Source organism: Callorhinus ursinus, unplaced genomic scaffold (assembly GCF_003265705.2).
Source record: "Callorhinus ursinus isolate GAN/ISIS: 27379988/994484 unplaced genomic scaffold, GSC_fseal_2.0 scaffold107, whole genome shotgun sequence".
Classification (NCBI taxonomy): Eukaryota; Metazoa; Chordata; class Mammalia; order Carnivora; family Otariidae; genus Callorhinus; species Callorhinus ursinus.
The window spans coordinates 483295-500472 of NW_027397169.1; the positions used below are offsets into that span (position 1 = coordinate 483295).

General features: G+C 57.4%; 2 protein-coding genes across 3 annotated transcripts in view; one reads left to right on the forward strand and one right to left on the reverse strand.

The window, feature by feature from the left end:
• The window catches only part of FBN3 (fibrillin 3), a 53232-nt gene extending 48360 nt beyond the window's left edge, over positions 1-4872 (forward strand). The window contains exons 59-63 of the mRNA XM_025863012.1: positions 84-212; positions 302-421; positions 1809-2043; positions 2609-2759; positions 3536-4872. Coding sequence (XP_025718797.1) covers positions 84-212; positions 302-421; positions 1809-2043; positions 2609-2759; positions 3536-3874 — 974 coding nt within the window. The 3' untranslated portion in view covers positions 3875-4872. The remainder of the gene's footprint in view (positions 1-83; positions 213-301; positions 422-1808; positions 2044-2608; positions 2760-3535) is intronic.
• Positions 4873-6227: 1355 nt separating this feature from the next.
• CCL25 (C-C motif chemokine ligand 25) lies at positions 6228-9943 on the reverse strand. 2 transcript variants are annotated; one of them, XM_025862971.2, is made up of 6 exons: positions 9850-9943; positions 9553-9651; positions 7630-7747; positions 7397-7521; positions 6950-7069; positions 6228-6660 (listed from the first exon to the last, which is right to left on the reverse strand). In XM_025862971.2, the coding sequence occupies exons 2-6, from the start codon at positions 9620-9622 to the stop codon at positions 6653-6655; spliced, it is 441 nt and encodes a 146-aa protein (XP_025718756.1). In that variant the 5' UTR covers positions 9623-9651; positions 9850-9943; the 3' UTR covers positions 6228-6652. The 2 variants fall into 2 exon arrangements, with proteins under 2 accessions (XP_025718756.1, XP_073745551.1); XM_073889450.1 differs by having other exon boundaries at positions 6228-6778.
• Between the last annotated feature and the right edge of the window lie 7235 nt (positions 9944-17178).

Genomic DNA, 17178 nt, shown 5'->3' on the forward strand with positions numbered 1-17178 from the left:
CAGGCGGTGGGCCCGGCATGGTGGGTGCCCGACCCGAATCCCCTAACCGCTAGGCCATCCTGCCCATTCTCTGTCCCCTGCAGACAATGACGAGTGTTTGGCTCAGCCTGGCCCGTGTGGCACCCGTGGGCGCTGTCACAACACGCCCGGCAGCTTCCGCTGTGAGTGCCGCCAAGGCTTCGCCCCGGACAGCTCAGGCCGAGGCTGTGAAGGTAGAGCTGGGCTTTGGGTGGGGTCCGGGCCCGGGCTGTAGTCCAGGGGCCCGCCAGGCAAGCCATCTGGCCCTGTCCGTGTCTCGCAGATGTGGATGAGTGTGAGGGGCCCCATCGCTGCCAGCACGGGTGTCAGAACGAGCTGGGGGGCTACCGCTGTGGCTGCCCCCAGGGCTTCACCCCGCACTCCCAGTGGAGCCAGTGTGTGGGTGAGTGTCCAGGGCTGGGAGGAAGCCGGGGCCCCCCCCATCAGAATCTGTCCAGAGCAGGCAACTAGGAACCACCCCCATCTGGGTCGTGGACCCCCCACCTCCACTGCTGGGGAGGCGCAGGGCAAGCTTGGCAAAGCTCAAGTCCACTTTTTAGGGAGTGGTGGCCTGGGGGGCTCAGCTGAGAAGGATTCTGAGTCAGTGCCTGTGATCGCTGGGAAAGAGTGCTGGGATTGATTAGTGATGCCTGCTCTGGGTGTGGCAATGGGGACCAGGAGCGTGCATGCTTCATCTTTGCCATAGCTGTTGGCAGAGGCCCTCAGTGTGGGGGACTAGCCTTCTGCACCCCGACCTTCTCCGTCACATGCTTCTCTTTGTGCTCCAGCCCTCCACACGGCAGCCTCGTCCTTACCACGCCTCTCTGCTCCTCCCCTACAGTCTGGCTTTCACTCTCTACCCTTGTTGGGCCCACTCTTTGGAGAGCCCTCCACCTCCCCTGCTCTGGGCACTGCTACCTGCTCCTCCTGGACACTCTCCTCCCTCAGTCTCTATGACACGGCTGCCCCTGCCCTCCCACCGCCTCTCTGACACTCCCTTCTCTCTGGTTCCTCCTCCCGCCCCTGACGGTGGGTCCTCAGCTACGTTCTCCATCTTTGCCCTGCCCTGCAGCGGTTGGCCCTTGGGGACGGCACAGACCTTTGGCCCTGCTGCCGGTTCCTCCTGGTCGGCCTGTCTCCCCCTCTGCACACCCAAGCCCTCACTCCTCCACCTGCAGCTTGCCCGGGACCTACCTTGTGTCAGGCGCTGGGATGCAGAAGCGGGCCAAGTAGCAGACTCCATCCCTGCTCGCCGGTGTTCTCCTCTAGTGGTGGGGACCGGGATTAATTAGGCCAGTGGTTCTCAACTGGGAATGGTTCTGCCCCCTTGGGGACATTTTGAAGGGTCTTGGAGACCTTCTGCTCATCACAACTGGGAGGTAGATGCTCCTGGTGTCTCGTGCGTGGAGGCCACAGATGCCGCTCAGTATCGTATGGTGCACGGGACAGCCCCCCCACCACAGAGAATGATCCAGTTCCCAGTGTCAGTTGTGCCAAGTACGAAACCTCATTCCAGATCGTCCCACAATTTAGGATTCCTGGGAAGTTTTGAGAAATGCTTTGAAGGAGGATTACAGGGCTGGGGGAGTTGAGGAGTGTAGGGGTGGGGCAGACCTATGCCAGGGCTGATGGAGAGCCTGATGGAGGGTGACGCTGACCCAGGGCTCTGAAGGAGGAGGCAGCGTTAACTGCGTGGGGACCGGAAGAGCTGTGGGCAGGGGCTTTGGGGGATGCAAAAGCTGCCCCAGCAGCAAAAGCTGTTCTCTCTCTCTTGCTGTCCCCACTCACAGACGAAAACGAGTGTGCGCTGTCCCCTGCAGCCTGTGGCAGCGCCTCCTGCCACAACACGCTGGGCGGCTTCCGCTGCGTCTGCCCCTCTGGCTTTGACTTTGACCAGGCCCTGGGGGGCTGCCAGGACGTAGACGAGTGTGCCGCCCGGGGAGGCCCCTGTAGCTACGGCTGTGCCAACACCCCTGGTGGCTTCCTGTGTGGCTGTCCCCAAGGCTACTTCCGGGCCGGGCAAGGGTGAGGGGCTGGAGTGGGGCAGGCACAGATGCCCCAACCCTGTGAGAGTGCACACACGCACACACGTGCGTCCATGCACACATGCCATTTGCACACGTGTGCACAGAGACCTGGGCACCCACAGCACACGTGTGGGTGCACACACGAGCTCACACCCCATTTTGGTGTAATTGCCTGCATGGTGCCCTTGTATATTTGCATGTGCACAACGGTAGGTGCGCACTTCTCTGTAATACCCTTGAGCATCTGCACGACTCACGCATGTGCCAACACGCCTGGGCACCCTTATGCATTCGTATATCTCAGTGTCCACATGTGCACACATAATACTCACCAGCATCTGGGGTGCCTGCAGGTTCACATCTCTGCCCGGGTGAGCTAAGGGAGGCGTGCACGCATGCACACATCCTTTGTGCATGCACACGCAAAGGCACTCCCGCACATTTACACACCAGCACCCGTCCCCACGGGCATTGTGGCTCTGAATGGAGAGGGCTGGAGGGGGTGCGGGGGAGATCCCACCAGCCTGCCCCTGAAGACCCACCACCCCCTTGTCCTGGCCCAGGCACTGTGTCTCTGGCCTGGGCTTCAGCCCTGGACCCCAGGAGGCCCCAGACGAGGAGGAGCTGCTCTCATCCGAAGCCTGCTATGAATGCAAGATCAATGGCCTCCCCCCTCGTGACCGGCCACGGCGCAGCGCCTACGGGGGCCACCAGGTGGGGAGAAGGAAGGCAGAAGTGAGACAGGAATGCTGGGTCTGAGGGGCTTTCAGTATTGGATTTAACTAAATATGAGTGTATTACTTTGTCCTATTCCCTCCTTTTTTCCCCTTTCCTATTGTTGCCATTGTTTTCTGTAAGCTTCTCAAAGGTAGGGCCCTGGGTCTGTAAGAGTGAGTGCCGTGGTTGTCGGGGCTCCTAGGCTGGGCGCCCATGGATCTGGGTGGAAGAGGGCTGTCCCCCCGCCCCGCACCCTCCCTGGCTTTGCCTGCAATACCCAAGACCGCCAGCAGGTGTCAGCAAGAGCACACGTGTGAGCAACACTGCCGGGTGGGGGGGAGGGCTGAAGTCTCCAGACCGGAGGGGCAGGGAAACAGGACTAGCTTTCACATTAACACAACCACAAAGGACCCCTCAACACGTAAATGAGGCGGAACAAATAGCAGTGCCCAGAGCCAAGGAGAAGAAAACAGATCACCTCCTGTAGGACTGGCTACGTCACCCGGCCCGGTTAGCCTGCCATTGAGGCCACTGGCTTATTCAGGGCCCTGTCCGGCTGCCAGGACCAGGAGTGTACTCAGAGCAGTTCACATAAAGAGGGGTTTGTCATCTGCACACAGGGTGCTCTCAAAGAGCCCAGATGCAGGAAGTGTCACAACCCCCCCCACCCCGGGAACCGGAAGGCTATTGGGCAGCTCCTCTCTGTGGCCCCTACCCACTGCATTCCCATTCTCCCCGCCTCTGACCGGCACCTGCCTGGTCTTTGTCCACAGGTGAGCCCGGCCAGCCTTGACTCGGAGGCCCCACTGACCTTGGGCCTGAACCTCTCACGCCTGGGCTGGGCTGAGCACATCCTGGAGCTGCGGCCAGCCCTGGAGAGCCTGCGGGGACGGGTCCGCTATGTCATTGCCCATGGCAACAGGCCAGGTTTCTTCCGCATGCATCACCTCCGGGGCCTCAGCTCCCTGCAGCTGGGGCGACGGAGGCCCGGGCCTGGAACCTACCAGCTGGAGGTGGTGAGCGTGGCAGGGCCCTGGGGCACCTGGCCGGAGGGGCAGCTGATACCAGGGGGCGGGGCCTTGCGGCTGAAGGTGCACCTGCAGCTGCTGTAGCTGGAAGGAGCCCGCACCGCCTCCCTGACCTCAGGCCCCTCCCGCGGCCCCCTCTCTGGACTCCCTGCATGGGCACTGCCCCATCCTTGCCTCCTCCGGCGGGATTTGGGGGAAACTGATGTCACTCAGCTCACTGCACACCGCAGAGAGACCCTGGTGACCCTGGTGAAGCCTTGGCCTCGGGTGCGTCCCAGGGCCCCCCATTCATTCTCGTCTCCAGAACTGCCGATTCTGGAGTTGGGGGGCTGCCGATCCCACCAGCAATGGGATCACTGACCAGGTGGAACCCCAAAACTCAGGAAGGGTAAAATACGATTCTGCGACCTCAGGCGAACCCAGCCTCTGCCCAGGGGGACAGATTTGGACAATTGGGTATTGCAGGCAAAGCCGGGGAGGGTGCGGGGCGGGGGGACAGCCCTCTTCCACCCAGGTCCATGGGCGCCCAGCCTAGGAGCCCCGACAACCACGGCACTCACTCTTACAGACCCAGGGCCCTACCTTGGAGAAGCTTACAGAAAATAATGGCAACAATAGGAAAGGGGAAAAAAGGGGAAATAGGACAAAGTAATACACTCATATTTAGTTAAATCCAACACTGAAAGCCCCTCAGACCCAGCATTCCTGTCTCACTTCTGCCTTCCTTCTGCCCAACAATGGACCCCAACATTCCGTCTTGCCTGGAGACAGCTGGAAGCCACGGCATGCACCCTCCTCCTCCACCAACCAGGGTCCAGGAGGGGCCTGTGATTCACTGTAGCTGGTCCGTCTCAGGCTTACACTGCTGCACTGCCCCACGGCTCACCCCTGGGGCGCAGTGCGACATGGGAACGGACGGCTGGGGTGGGCCTGGGCCTTGACCCTCCAAGCCAAAGAGCTTCTGGGGCCCCAGCCAGAGTTGGTGACGCACAGCCACGCTCGAGCCCCCGGTGGGGTGGGCTAAGGTTCCAGCCTGCTTTTATGTCAGAAGCAGAGACGACAATAAAGTTATTTTGGGTTAAGTCTGCCTCTTTGGCATGTTCTGGAAGTCAGGAGGTGCTGCCCTCAGCAGGGCCAGGCCAGGCTCACAGGTCAGGGGGCAGGAGGCCCCGGAGGGTAGGATGGACTTCAGCCTGGGGCTCGGAGGAGAAACCATGTGGGTGAGACACAGGTGAAGGCCACCTTCCACCTGGAGGTGGGGACACGGTGCCAGGGTACAGGCAGGTTCTGTGAACTTCAGACCCGTGAGTGGCACAAGGCCAGGCTGACGGTGGCCACCACTGGAAGCCCTTGTGGGTTCACCGATCCTGATGACAACGGCTTATGCTTCCTGACCACGTGTGATGTGCCGGGCGCCATTCCAAGTATTTTCCCATTGTCGACCCATTGACTAGTCCTTGCAACCGCCTGGAATAGAGGCTGTTGTGCTCATCCCCATTTCACAGATTGGAAAACAGGCTTACAGAGGTGAAGGTGACTCCAGGTGGCAGGTAGCAGAGCCAGCGTCCGTGCCGGGAGATCATGGCTGTGCAGTCGGCGTGTGTGGATGCTTGCCTGTCGGACAGTAGCACATTTATTTCTTTTAAGTTTGCTTACTTATTTTTTTAGTAATCGCTACGTCCAATGTGGGGCTGGAGCTCACGACCCCGAGGTCCAGTCACACGCTCTACTGACTGAGCCAGCCAGGTACCCCAGAGAGTAGAGCATTTAGTCCCCGCGGACTTGTCTGAGAAAATCAGCGATATCACCCATTTTACAGGGGGCAGAACCGAGGCTTAGAGAGTTTGTAGAATCTGCCCGAATCAACTCCATAGCTTAGCGGGGCCTGGGTGTGACCCACCAGCCCCCAAACTGCCTCTTGTCCTCTAGAGAGGGAGCATTTGGTTTTCATCTGGAATGTTCTCTCTCGTGGTGGAAACAGACTGCCCGGGGAGAGGACAGTTGGATGACTTGAGTCTGGCTGAGTGACCTGAATGTGGCCCGCCTCTCCCTGCAGGATGGTCACTGGTGCCCGGTCCCAGGGCTCTGTTCCTGGCCTGGTTCTGGTTCCCCTGACCTAACCGGAGCTTCTCTGGACCCCTGTCAGAGCTTGCAGAGGGCTCCTCCGCATTCGCCGGCCTCACTACAGCCCAAGGAGCTGAGCAGAACAAGTACAGTGAGCCCCGTTTTAGGGGCAAGGAAAGAGGCGCCAAGAGAGCAAGCAGTTTGCTCAAGGTCACCAGCTGGACTCGAACCAGGGCTTGCAGCCAGCATGCCCCCTGGGAGCCATCAGCTGTGAGGACTGCCAGCACAGATCTGGGGGTGGGATAGTCACGTGGGACTCAACACAGGCGGGGGCAGCAACTCACACCCCATAATGAAACGCGACAGACAGGAATGGCATCCCACCAAAGGTTTATTTAAAAAACTATAGAAAAGCAGCCTGGGAGAAGTGTCCTGGGATGGACTGGTGCTTTGCAAGGACCCAGAGGGACCCAGCAGGAGTGGCCCAGGGTGGGTGGCAGGAGGCCGCAGGCGGGCGATGTATTCTGGTGATCCTCTACAAGACCCATAGCTTGGCGCAGACTCTGGCTCCTGGAGCAGGCAAGAGGGTTTGAAGTAAGGTCAGCTCTCTCCTTCCAGCTGCCTGAGGAGCGGGACGGGGCAGGGGTGACGGGAGGGAGCCAACCGCAGGCTCAGGCACAGGCACTGAATTTGGCCCAAATGACAGGGAGGCTGGGGCACCTGGAGCCGCAGCGGACCGTTGCAGTGGAGAAAGGTCCAGCCCATCTTGTGCTGGGCTAATCCTGGAGATGTGTCGGCTCACGGTCCTGCAAGGGGGATTGGAGAGGCCGGCAGGTGACGGGAACTGGAGTGGAGCTGGGCGCCCTGCAGCTCTTGGTCCGCACACCTGACATTTCATTGCAGCACTTGCTGAAGCCCCCTAGGCTGGGTTAGGGTAGTAAACAGCCACCTGAGTGTCAGCCTGCAGGGCTGACCACAGAATCAGCCTCCTTGGTCCTGGAAGGGAGTCCCCTCACCCAGTCTGTGCTGATCATGAGCCCTCATCCCTCAGCAGTGGTGATGGGTAGGGGATGGTCACATGATCAGAGTCCTTACCTGGATTAGCCTTTGTCAGGAGGGTAGTTTTCCCGTTGTTGCTTCTGGTGAGCCTGCTGACCTTGGGCAGTGGTAGCTTGGAGATTCCAGTGTTCGACTTCCTACCTCCAAAGAGGATGACTGTACAAGAGAGAAAGAAATAGATAAGAACTCCACCAATACCTGAGCACCTGGATCCAGCCAAGCCTGAAGCCGTTGGCTAGTGACTTGAGCCGACGAGTTTCCCATTTGCTTGAGTGTGCCATTTCTAGCAATGGAAAAGGTCTTGGCTAAAAGAGTTGTTCATCCACTCAGTCTCCACTCACCAGCAATCGGCGGGCCCTCTTTGGGGCGGCGGCAGCTGTCAGCGTGCTGGACTTTGGTCCCCTCCTTTGGGGATTGAGGAGCCCAGGGGCCCACAGCAGGGAGGCGGAGGCCCCCCGGAGGCTGGGTGTGGGTCTCACCCACCTTGCAAGTGTCTCCAGTGGCGCTTTGAGAGGGTCTTGTTCCCAGCATCCAGGAAGTCTACCATCTTTGGCACCCAGCTGTCCCGTGGGTTCGCACACAGGATCTTGTTTCTCGGGAAGAAGAATCTGGGGGGTGGGGTGGGGGAGCGGGTCCCTCGGTTAGGGTGTGAGTGGGGAGCAAAGCTGTGTAGGAGACTCCCCCCGCCCCCGCCAGCCTCCCACAGTCCCACTCACATCACAGCAGGCAGGTTGCAGCTGCCGCTCACTTCTTGGCGCCGGTAACCCCGGGCGTGCCGGAGGAAGCCGGGCCGAACACGGGAGTGGTAGGCCAGGCAGCAGTCCTCAGAGACACCTGCAAGCACGGCCGGAGCTCGCAACTCTGGGTGCACATGCGCTCTGCACGGGCTGCCCCAGACGCAGGCACCCCAAAAACAGACCACAACCCTCCCAGCTCAGGTGATAAGGAGGCCAACACGGCTCACCTTTGGGCCCCTGATATGGGGATGGCTGGCAGGAGTTGGAGGGGGTCCACAGTCCCGGGCTGGGAAGGGCCCAAGACCACACAATGAATGAGGGACCAAAGCCACTTCTACTGCTCTGGGGCGGAGGGCAAGTGGCGCAGATGGAGCGCCCCGAGGAGGCACCGGGGGCCACCACGCCCAGCCCAGGCCCTCCTAAAATGAACGGTCTGGCCAGCCACTCCTGACGCCCCAACTCCTGCTCCAGCCTGGCCCTCCCCCACCTAGGGCCATCTCAAGGGCCTCTGCCCTTCTGTCCCCAGCAGAGTGACCACTCAGTCAGTGGGCCAAAAACCAGGAGGTCTCTGTTCGTTTACTGATTGGTTAAAAAAAGCATTTTGAGTTCCTACTAGGCGCCAGACGTGTAGACAAACACAGAGGGGAATTGGGTATGGGGCTCTCTCAGCCTGGTGGGGAGACCCAGAGATCCGTCTGTGCTGGGAGGGGGGAAGAGCAGGGACCTGGAGCTGGGTGGGCTTGGAAGAAGAGGTGTGCCAGCAGGGCCTGGGAGCAGTGAGAGGCCTTCAAGGCCCTGTGGCATCCATCCCTCAGCTGACCCCTGCCTCCAGGCACCACACCTGAGTTCTGGCCAAGTGCAGTAGGAAGGATGGGGGAGGACTTTAGTGCTCCCCCGCATCTCCAAACCTTGGTCCCAGAGGGCAAGGGACAGGGGTGCTGGATGGACCCTCCGTTGCAGTACCAGGCAGGCCGGGGGCCACTCTGCCCCCAGGATCAAAGGGCCCCAAGCTGGGCCTGGCTCGTGGAATGGGCCTCTGATAGCAGGACAACGGGAATGAAGCCCAGCCCCATCCCGGGCAAAGGTAAGGTCTGCTGGAAGCTAGGGCCTTTCAGACCTAGTGACGGGCAGGTGGGGCAGGTAGGGGAGGTGGGGGGGAAGGGGGCTCTGGGGCTTTGACCAAGCCAGGGACCCTGCTCAGCCAGCTGCTGGGGCTCAGCCACCTCCCCTGGAGCCCTGTCCTATATCCTGGGGTTGCAAGACCTAGTGGCCGGGCTCTTGGTGGACACTGTATGCACCAAATCCTCAGCTGCCTAATAGAGGGAGAAGTGGGAGGGGACTCCCCATTAATAACAGTAATGGTTATCATTGTTGTTGCCCAGGCACTGGGCCAAGAGTTTTGCAAATATCAGCCCACTGGATTCTCATGTCCTATCTCAGCAGTGGGAATTCAGAGCCCCACTTTGCAGACGAGGAAACTGAGGCTCATGAAGACTGAGTAGTAACTCTCAGCCAGACCACACAGGCAGCCTGTGGGTGGGGGGACGACTCACTCTTGTTGGGTCACATCACTGCAGTGTGTCCCTAGCTCTGCCACCACTGGGAGCCCCCCTCGCCCCCCACAGTCCCTGGGCTGGCTAGAGTCCTGGCAGGGAGGCCTTGGGTCTTGGACCGTGGAGGAGGCATCACAGGGGCTCTGGAAGGAGGGGCTGTGGGGCCTGTACCCCCAGGGAGCTGCACCAGTGCCAGGAGTTTCTACAGTCCTGGGGCGGGGGGAGCTGTCTGTCAGAATTCGGTGGTGGAGATTGAACGGGGGAGGCTTCTGGAAGAGGGGAGGGGCGAACAGGGGAGGGCAGGAGGAGGGCTCCTGGGAGGCAGGGTAGGTACGGCCCAAGACATTACCTTGAGCATGGATAGTAGACCAGGCGCCCACCAAGCTGGCCACCAGGCAGAGCACGAGCCACGGGTTCATAGTGCAGGCTGCTCTTCCTCCTCAGGTGTCTTGAGGAATAATGGGAGAGGTGGGGGTGATGAGGCCCCAAAATGGACAGCAGCGGGCACTGGGAACAACCCCATCTCAAGTCCGACACCCAGGGCCCTGTGCACAGGGCAGGTGGTGCCGGCGCGGCCTGTGGCTGGTCTCAGCCAAACTCGGGGGACGGGGGGGGGGGGGGGGGCGCGGAGAGGGGCAGGACTCACCAACGCCTGCGGGGTCCCAGGAGCCGGTACCTGCTGGGGTGTCTCCACGCTCTCCTGCCCGGCAGGCCATCAGGCCTCACAGCCTTTATAGATGGAGCCCCACCCTGCGGCCACCTGCTCTCCTCCCCCCTCCCCCCCCTTTCCCACTTCGCCTCCGCCTTGGGCTTCTCCCAGTTTCTCTTTCTAGCTCCTCTCTCCCACGTCAAGGTGCACCTGGAGGGAGTTAGTGGTAGGCGCCCCGGACAAGAGGACCTACTTCAAAGAGCTGGCAGGAAACACCAACTTTCTCAACTACGAGGATGTGAGACAGACAAGGGTTGGCTCCCTTGGTGACTGGAGGCAGAACCACACAGATGGACAGACGCAGCCTGCCCAGGCCACTTGAAGGCTGGCTGCCTGGGGACCCCTCCCTTGACTGCTTCCCCCATCCAGTCCTCTCAGTCAGCACCCCTGCTTTCTCCCCCCAAGGACCCTCTCTCCTCCCCGCATTCCCTCTCCTGCGGCACACTAGGGTGCACACCGGCTTCCTGCAGACGGGCCTCAGGCGGCCTAGAGCCTCTGCCTTGCTCCCTGCTCCGAAGCCACCTGTTCCTGTGGGGCCCTGACTTCACCCCATTTTTCTCTCCTTCCCCACAATGGGGAGCCTTACCGTTCTGCAGAAATGCCCTGGTTTTGAGAACAGGCAAATCCACAGAAGCAGAAAATAAAATCAGTCATTGCCGTGGGCTGGGAGGGGAGAATGAGGGGTTTGTAACTGTGAATATAGTAAACCCATGAAACTTACACTTTCTTTTTTTTTTTTTTAAGATTTTATTTTATCTTTTTTTAAACATTTATTTGAGAGACAGACAGAGCTTGTGCACACAGCGGAGAGAGGGGCAGAGGGAGAGGGAGAGAATCCTCAAGCCGACGACCCCCTGAACCCAGAGCCCCAAGTGGGGCTGATTCCAAGACCCTGAGATCATGACCTGAGCCGAAATCAAGAGTCAGACACTTAACTGACTGAGCCAGCCAGGCGCCCCTGAAGACTTTGTTTTTAAGTAATCGCTACACCTGGCATGGAGCTTGAATCCGTAACCCTGAGATGAAGAGTCGCAGGCCCCACCGACTGAGCCAGCCAGGCGCCCCTGGAACCTTACCCTCCCAGTGGGTGCAATGTAAGATATGTGAATTTTCTCAAATATTAGCTGGGGAAAATATTTATTAACAACCACCAGAACAAAGAAATGCTCTAGTTTTCTAAGAAATGCCCGTATTACCTGGGGATACTCCAGGTAACTACGGCGGCACGAAGCAAAGCAAAACCCATCCAGAAGGCATTTTTTTCTTTCCCTGAGTCAGCGTGGCTCACCGGGTCAGAGGCGCCATGGTGGGAGTGGGCGGTTGTAGCGGGAAGGGGCCTCTGCCGAGACCTCACAGCTGATTGCTTTGAACTTTTAACTTCTTATCGCCCGCAGCCTTAGCTATAGACCACCCCAGGGAGTAACCACCCTCGCACCACTTATCATCTCCCCGCTTTAACAGGAGTCCCTGCTGGAGACCTCGATCCCCTGGGCGGAAGCTTGTGGCTTTGGGGGCGGGGCTTTGGCGCGGGGCGCGGCCTAGCCCGGGGCGGAGCCTACGAGCCCTGCCCCGCCCCGCTCCGGCGGCTGAGCCGCCCCGGGGCCCCGCGCCTAGCCCTCCCCGGGCAGTGGCTGTGACCGTCCCCCGGGGCCCGCGCGCGCGCGCCTGCAGTTCCCGCAGGAAACTGGGGGAGGGGGCCGGGACGCGGCTCCGCGTGGCTGGGGGCGTGGGGACGCGGCGTGGCGGGCCCGGCCAGCCTCTCCGCTCTGGTCCGCTGCCCTTGCCTGTCCCGCCGCCGGCAGCCGCCAAGGCGTGGCGTGACCCAGACTTGGCTGAGGTCCCCTGCGAGCGAGCCCACCTCCCCTCCCTGCCCCTCACGGTTTGTCCCACCCGCAGCCTTAAGGGGGTGGAGGGTGTCTGAGGCGCCTGGGCTCAGGGCAGACAGGGATTTGCGCCATCTTGGGCCCCGCACAGGTGTCAGGGAGGCGGACGGGATGCTCAGACCCTGAATGAAAACCCCGGAGTTCTGAGGACCGGAGCTGCTGAGTGTGAGGGCCAGATGCTCAGGGCCAGGGCTGAGCTGGGAAAGGGGCGGCCTCTTCTGTTCCGACAGCTGCTGGAGGCGGTAAGGGTGGACTGCTTACAGTAGGAGACCCTCTTCTGCATGTGTGAAATGAGCGCAGCTGGGGGCGTGGGGTGGTGGTGGACAGAAGCCTTTTCCTGCCTCTGGTCACCAGCCCTGACGATGGGGGCCGTTGGGGGGTGGTCTCCAGCCTGAAGACGAGCCAAGCTGAGGGACTGACCACAGCCCAGGGCCTGCAGGTTGGAAGGGCCGGCAAAGACCTTCCTTCCATGAGCCCAGCTCAGCTCCTGAAGGGAACCGCTAGGGAGTGCACACAGATGGTCCACTGCAGAATGGGGTGGGGGAGGATGGGCTCTGTGATGGGGAACCCTCTCTTTGGAGTGAGTTCCTCTTGGGGCCGGCTCACTCTCATTTCTCTGCTGGAGAACAGTCCCAGGTGTTCAGTGTTGGCCCACTTTACAGAGGAAGAGACCGAGGGTCAGGGAGGCTCTGAGAGTCATCAGAAAGGCACAGGGGCCCTGGGGAAGTACCACCAGCTGAAGTGGGGGTCCTCCTGCAGTTGCTGCTGCATATTAGATCTCTCCTTCCCTGTGCTGCCTACAGCTCTCCTGAACCTCTGGTGCCTCCAGGTCCCTGCTCAGGTGGCCTCGGAAAGCAGCAGCTAGAGGCCCTCCCCCCACACCACCTTGTGCATGTCAGGAGGCGCATACCAACCCGTCTGCTGGGCCTGGACTCCTGCTGTGCCTAGCTGCCTCCTGCTCTGGCCCAGATGTACAGTGGTTACCAGGCAACTGGAGAAAGGGAGGAAAGGGGGTTTTTCCAGGATGCCTTGCAAGCCTCTGGCCTGACTTTCAGGGACTTAATTTATAGACTGTCCCTGTGTGACCCCTTTCACTGTGTTCCTGATATGGTTGACCTTGCTGCCTCCTGGAAAGCTGGCTTTGAGGGGCTTCCCTCCCCAGGCTGACCAGTGGTCTCTGTGTTCCATGGGGTAGCTGCACTGACTGTCTGGGTGGGCACCAGGCCACCCAGAGGGACTTGGGCCACTGGCGCTGATTGTATGCAGCCTTGGCCTCAGTCCTGGTGCTTCCCCTGCTCTCACAGGACGTGTGTGGGACAGGCCAGCTGGACTGCCCCAGCTAGGAAGGAGGCCTACTGCAGGGCCTTCCAGGCTGGAGCTGAGGCAGGGGTGGCATGGAGAGGAAGGGCGGTGGGCTCTGAGGAGAGAGGCCCATGGGGCCCTCTACGAGACCCTCTGAAGCTGCTGAGCTCCATTCACCCCTTCCACACAGGTTTTCTGGGTGCCTCTTCCATACCAGCTTTTTGCAAGGCCCTGGAGTGATGGCAGTGAATAAGCAGATGTGTCCCGGCCATGAAAGATGACAGTAGTGTCACCGAGCCTCACTGAACATCTGTTGGGGACCATTTGTTATCTTGTTCATTCGGCAAACAGTTAGCAAGGGCCTACTGTATGCCAGGCACTGGGCTGGGTGCCAGGGGAAAGCAATGAAGGAGACACATGGTCCCAGGGTAGAGCAGACGAGACAAGCAGCAAATATGAAGCGGGATACTTCGAGATTAGGATCATGGCTACAAATCCTGGTGTGACAGGAAGACGCTGGGGACGGGCTGGGCTCCTCCAAAGAGAGTGGCCCGAGATGATAACCACCCTGTAGGATTAATATTCATCTCCATTTTACAGGGAAAACGCAATCAACTAAAGCTCGGAAAGGTTAAGTTGTCTGCCCAAGTAAGCGGGGCCGGATTCCAAGCTCAGCTCTGACCCCTTCATTCCACATGTACTGATTGGGGGCTGTATTAAGCATGTCTTGCGGCACCTGGGTGGCTCAGTTGGTTAAGCGTCTGCCTTCAGCTCAGGTCATGATCCCTGGGTCCTGGGATCGAGTTCCGAATCGGGCTCCCTGCTCACCTGGGAGCCCGCTTTTCCCTCTCCCTCTGCCACACCCTGCCCTGCTTGTGCTCTCTAATAAATAAATAAAATCTTAAGATTTTATTTATTTGACAGAGAGAGACACAGTGAGAGAGGGAACACAAGCAGGGGGAGTGGGAGAGGGAGAAGCAGGCTTCCCGTGGAGCAGGGAGCCCCATGCAGGGCTCGATCCCAGGACCCCGCGATCGTGACCTGAGCTGAAGGCAGATGCGTGACGACTGAGCCACCCAGGCGCCCCAAATCTTTTTTTTTTTAAGAAAAGCGTGTCTTTAAAAAAATTTTAATCCTATATTTTATTTAACCCTATCTAGAAAAATATTATCATTTCCACATGTAATCAAATAAGAACAACTAATGAGACATCCCCCCCGTTTTTTGGCATAGTAAATCTTGATTGTACATTTGCAGCACGTTTCAAGTGCCAAATAGCCACATGTGGTGGTGGCTAGTGGTTACCTCAGTGGGCAGGGCAACTCTAGCCACAGATAATTGTCAGTTCATAATTTCATACTGATTCATTTTTATTTTTGTTCTTTATTAAGACTTTTTTTTAAAAGAGCAGTTTAATTTTCGCAGTGATACCAAGGGGAAGTCACAGAGATTTCCCACATACCCTTTGCCCTACACATGGATAGTCTCCTTCGTTATCAACAACCTGTCCTAGAGCCCTGGATGGCACATTGCTATCATCCAAAGTCCATAGTTTATATCAGGGTCCACTCCTGGTGCTGTACGTTCTAAGCATTGGTACAAATGTATAATGACACGCGTCCATCTTTATGGTATCAGGGTATTTCACTGCCCTAAAAATCCTCTGTGCTCCAAGCACGTCTTTTTTATGATGATGTTTTGATAGCCGGGACCTCCCTGATCATGGAAGGACTCGCCCGTCCCAGGGTTAGCAGATTCCTAGAGATGGTAAATGCCTTGTGAGCGAACCTTCCATACGCAAACCAGCCAATCCAGAGCCCACACTTGAGCCCCTTTCTTTCTGGGTCTCACACTCAGGGCCACCGTCCCCTGCCCTGATCACCCCAGAGCCAGGTGCCAGACAACTAGGCACAGCCCCTATACCCCAGAGCTGAAATCATGCAAACCAGCCAGGGCTGAGCCTCAGGTGCTGCCTCACCCATTCCCTCCCACGGAAACCAGAGAACAGGCTCTTACGCACCTTTTTCCCTCACTCCCTCTGCCTCCTGACCAAGTCTGGTGCTTCCCCATGTGGCTCTCTGTGGCATGGTGTGCCCCATCCTCTTGAGATCTGTGAGTAGAAACTTTCTTTTTTTAAGATTTTATTTAGAGAGAGCAAGGGAGAAAGAGCATGGGTGTGTGTGTGAGCAGGGGGAGGAGCAAAGGGAGAGGGAGAGAGAGAATCTCAAGCAGACTCTATGTAGAGCACGGAGCCCGACGAGGGGCTCTATCCCTTGACCCTGAGATCATGACCTGAGCAGAAATCAAGAGTCAGACACTTAACCGACTGAGCCACCCAGGGGCCCGAGCAATCTATATTTTTAATGGCCATCATCTCCTGATCTGTTGGCCTCACCATATCTGAAAAAGAATAAAACCTACATTTTAAAGCAAGTGCCAAGTGATATGCAGAGAGCTGGAGATAGAGAGCAGATAACAGATGTACCACTCCCCACGTGAGGCTCACAGCCGGAGGGGGGAACATAGTCCACCTTATAGATGAACGTCCACACGCAGGCTGCGGGGATGCAGAGGGCACCCCACCAGCTATCCAGAGAGAACAGCTACTGAATGGAGACCTGCAGGGCAAGCAGGTGTTAGTCAGAGGTCAGACAGAGCAGGAGGCCAGAGGGACCTGCCAAGCACAGGATGGCTGGGGCGGGAGATGGGGTGGGTAGCGGAAGATGAGGTGGGAGGAGACAGTCTATTCAGGGCCTCATATACCGAGCCAAGAAGGGTGACCTTCGTCGAAAGGGCACTGGGGAGCTGCTGAGGGATTAGCCGGGGAAGGGCTGTGGTCAGCCCTGTGTCTGAGCTCTGCCAAGGTCACGCAGAAGATGCAGTGCAGGGACATCAGCCCAGGCAAGAGAAGACTCAAGAGTAACAGCTTGTCTTCCCATGACGGCTGTGAGGAAGGCCCCTTCTGGTCCCTTTTGTGCTCTACACCAGCAAGAAATAATTCAGGAGATGTTTACCGAGATCTACTATGTGCCGGATTCAGTAGTTACAACACAGTGACAAGACAGATTTAGTCCCTACTGTCACGAAGATATTTTAGTTTTATTTTTCTAACAATGGGCTTACAATAGCATCTGAGGAATGCTGACATGACATAAAACAGGGACCTAGAAAAGAGAAAAAAAATTACTAAAATCAGAAATGAAAATGTAGGGGCACCTGGCTGGCTCAGTTGGTAGAGCGTGCAACTCTTGATCTCAGCGTCATGAGTTCAAGTCCTACATTGGGCTGGAGATTACTAAATAAATAAATAAATAAATAAATAAATAAATAAATATTTTTTAAAAAAATATGGGGCATAACTACTGCCCTTACAGAAATTTTAAAAAAATGATTAGAAGAGGATATTATGAACAATTGCATACCAACTAATTAGATAATCTAAGTGAAACTAGCAAATTGCTAGAAACAAACTACCCAAACTGACTCGAGAAGAAACAGAAAATCTGGAAAGGGCTATTACAGGTAAGGAGACTCCATCAGCAATCAAAAACCGCCCAACAAAGAAAATCCAGGACCAGGTGGCTTCATTGGTGAATTCTACCAAACATCAAAAGAAGAATTAACACCAATCCTTCTCAAACTCTTCCCAAAAAAGAGAAGAGGAGGGAACACATCCTACCTTATTTTATTCTATGACATCAGCATTACCCTGATACCAAAGCCAAGTAAAGACATTGCAAGAGAACTACAGACCAATGTCCCTGATGAATATAGATGCAAAAATCCTCAACACATATCCCAGAAACGAATGATACACTATATGTTAATTAAATTGAGTTTAAATAAAAATTTTTAAAAAAATCCTCAACAGGGGCGCCTGGGTGGCTCAGATGGTTAGGCGTCTGCCTTTGGCTCAGGTCATGATCCCGGAGTCCTGGGATCGAGCCCCACATCGGGCTCCTGGCTCAGCGAGGAGCCTGCGTCTCCCTCTGCCTCTCTCCCTGCTCATGCTTTCTCTCTCTCTCTATCTCTGTGTCTCAAATGAATAAATAAAAATCTTAAAAAAAAAAAAAAGAAAGAA

Excerpts from the sequence above, each read along its gene's own strand:
- CCL25 (XM_025862971.2), bottom strand. The coding sequence starts at position 9,622 with ATGAACCCGTGGCTCGTGCTCTGCCTGGTGGCCAGCTTGGTGGGCGCC. Across the intron at positions 7,748-9,552 it reads GTCTACTATCCATGCTCAAG|GTGTCTCTGAGGACTGCTGC; the intron begins GTAATGTCTTGG and ends CCGTGCTTGCAG. Across the intron at positions 7,522-7,629 it reads TGCAACCTGCCTGCTGTGAT|ATTCTTCTTCCCGAGAAACA; the intron begins GTGAGTGGGACT and ends CCCACCCCCCAG.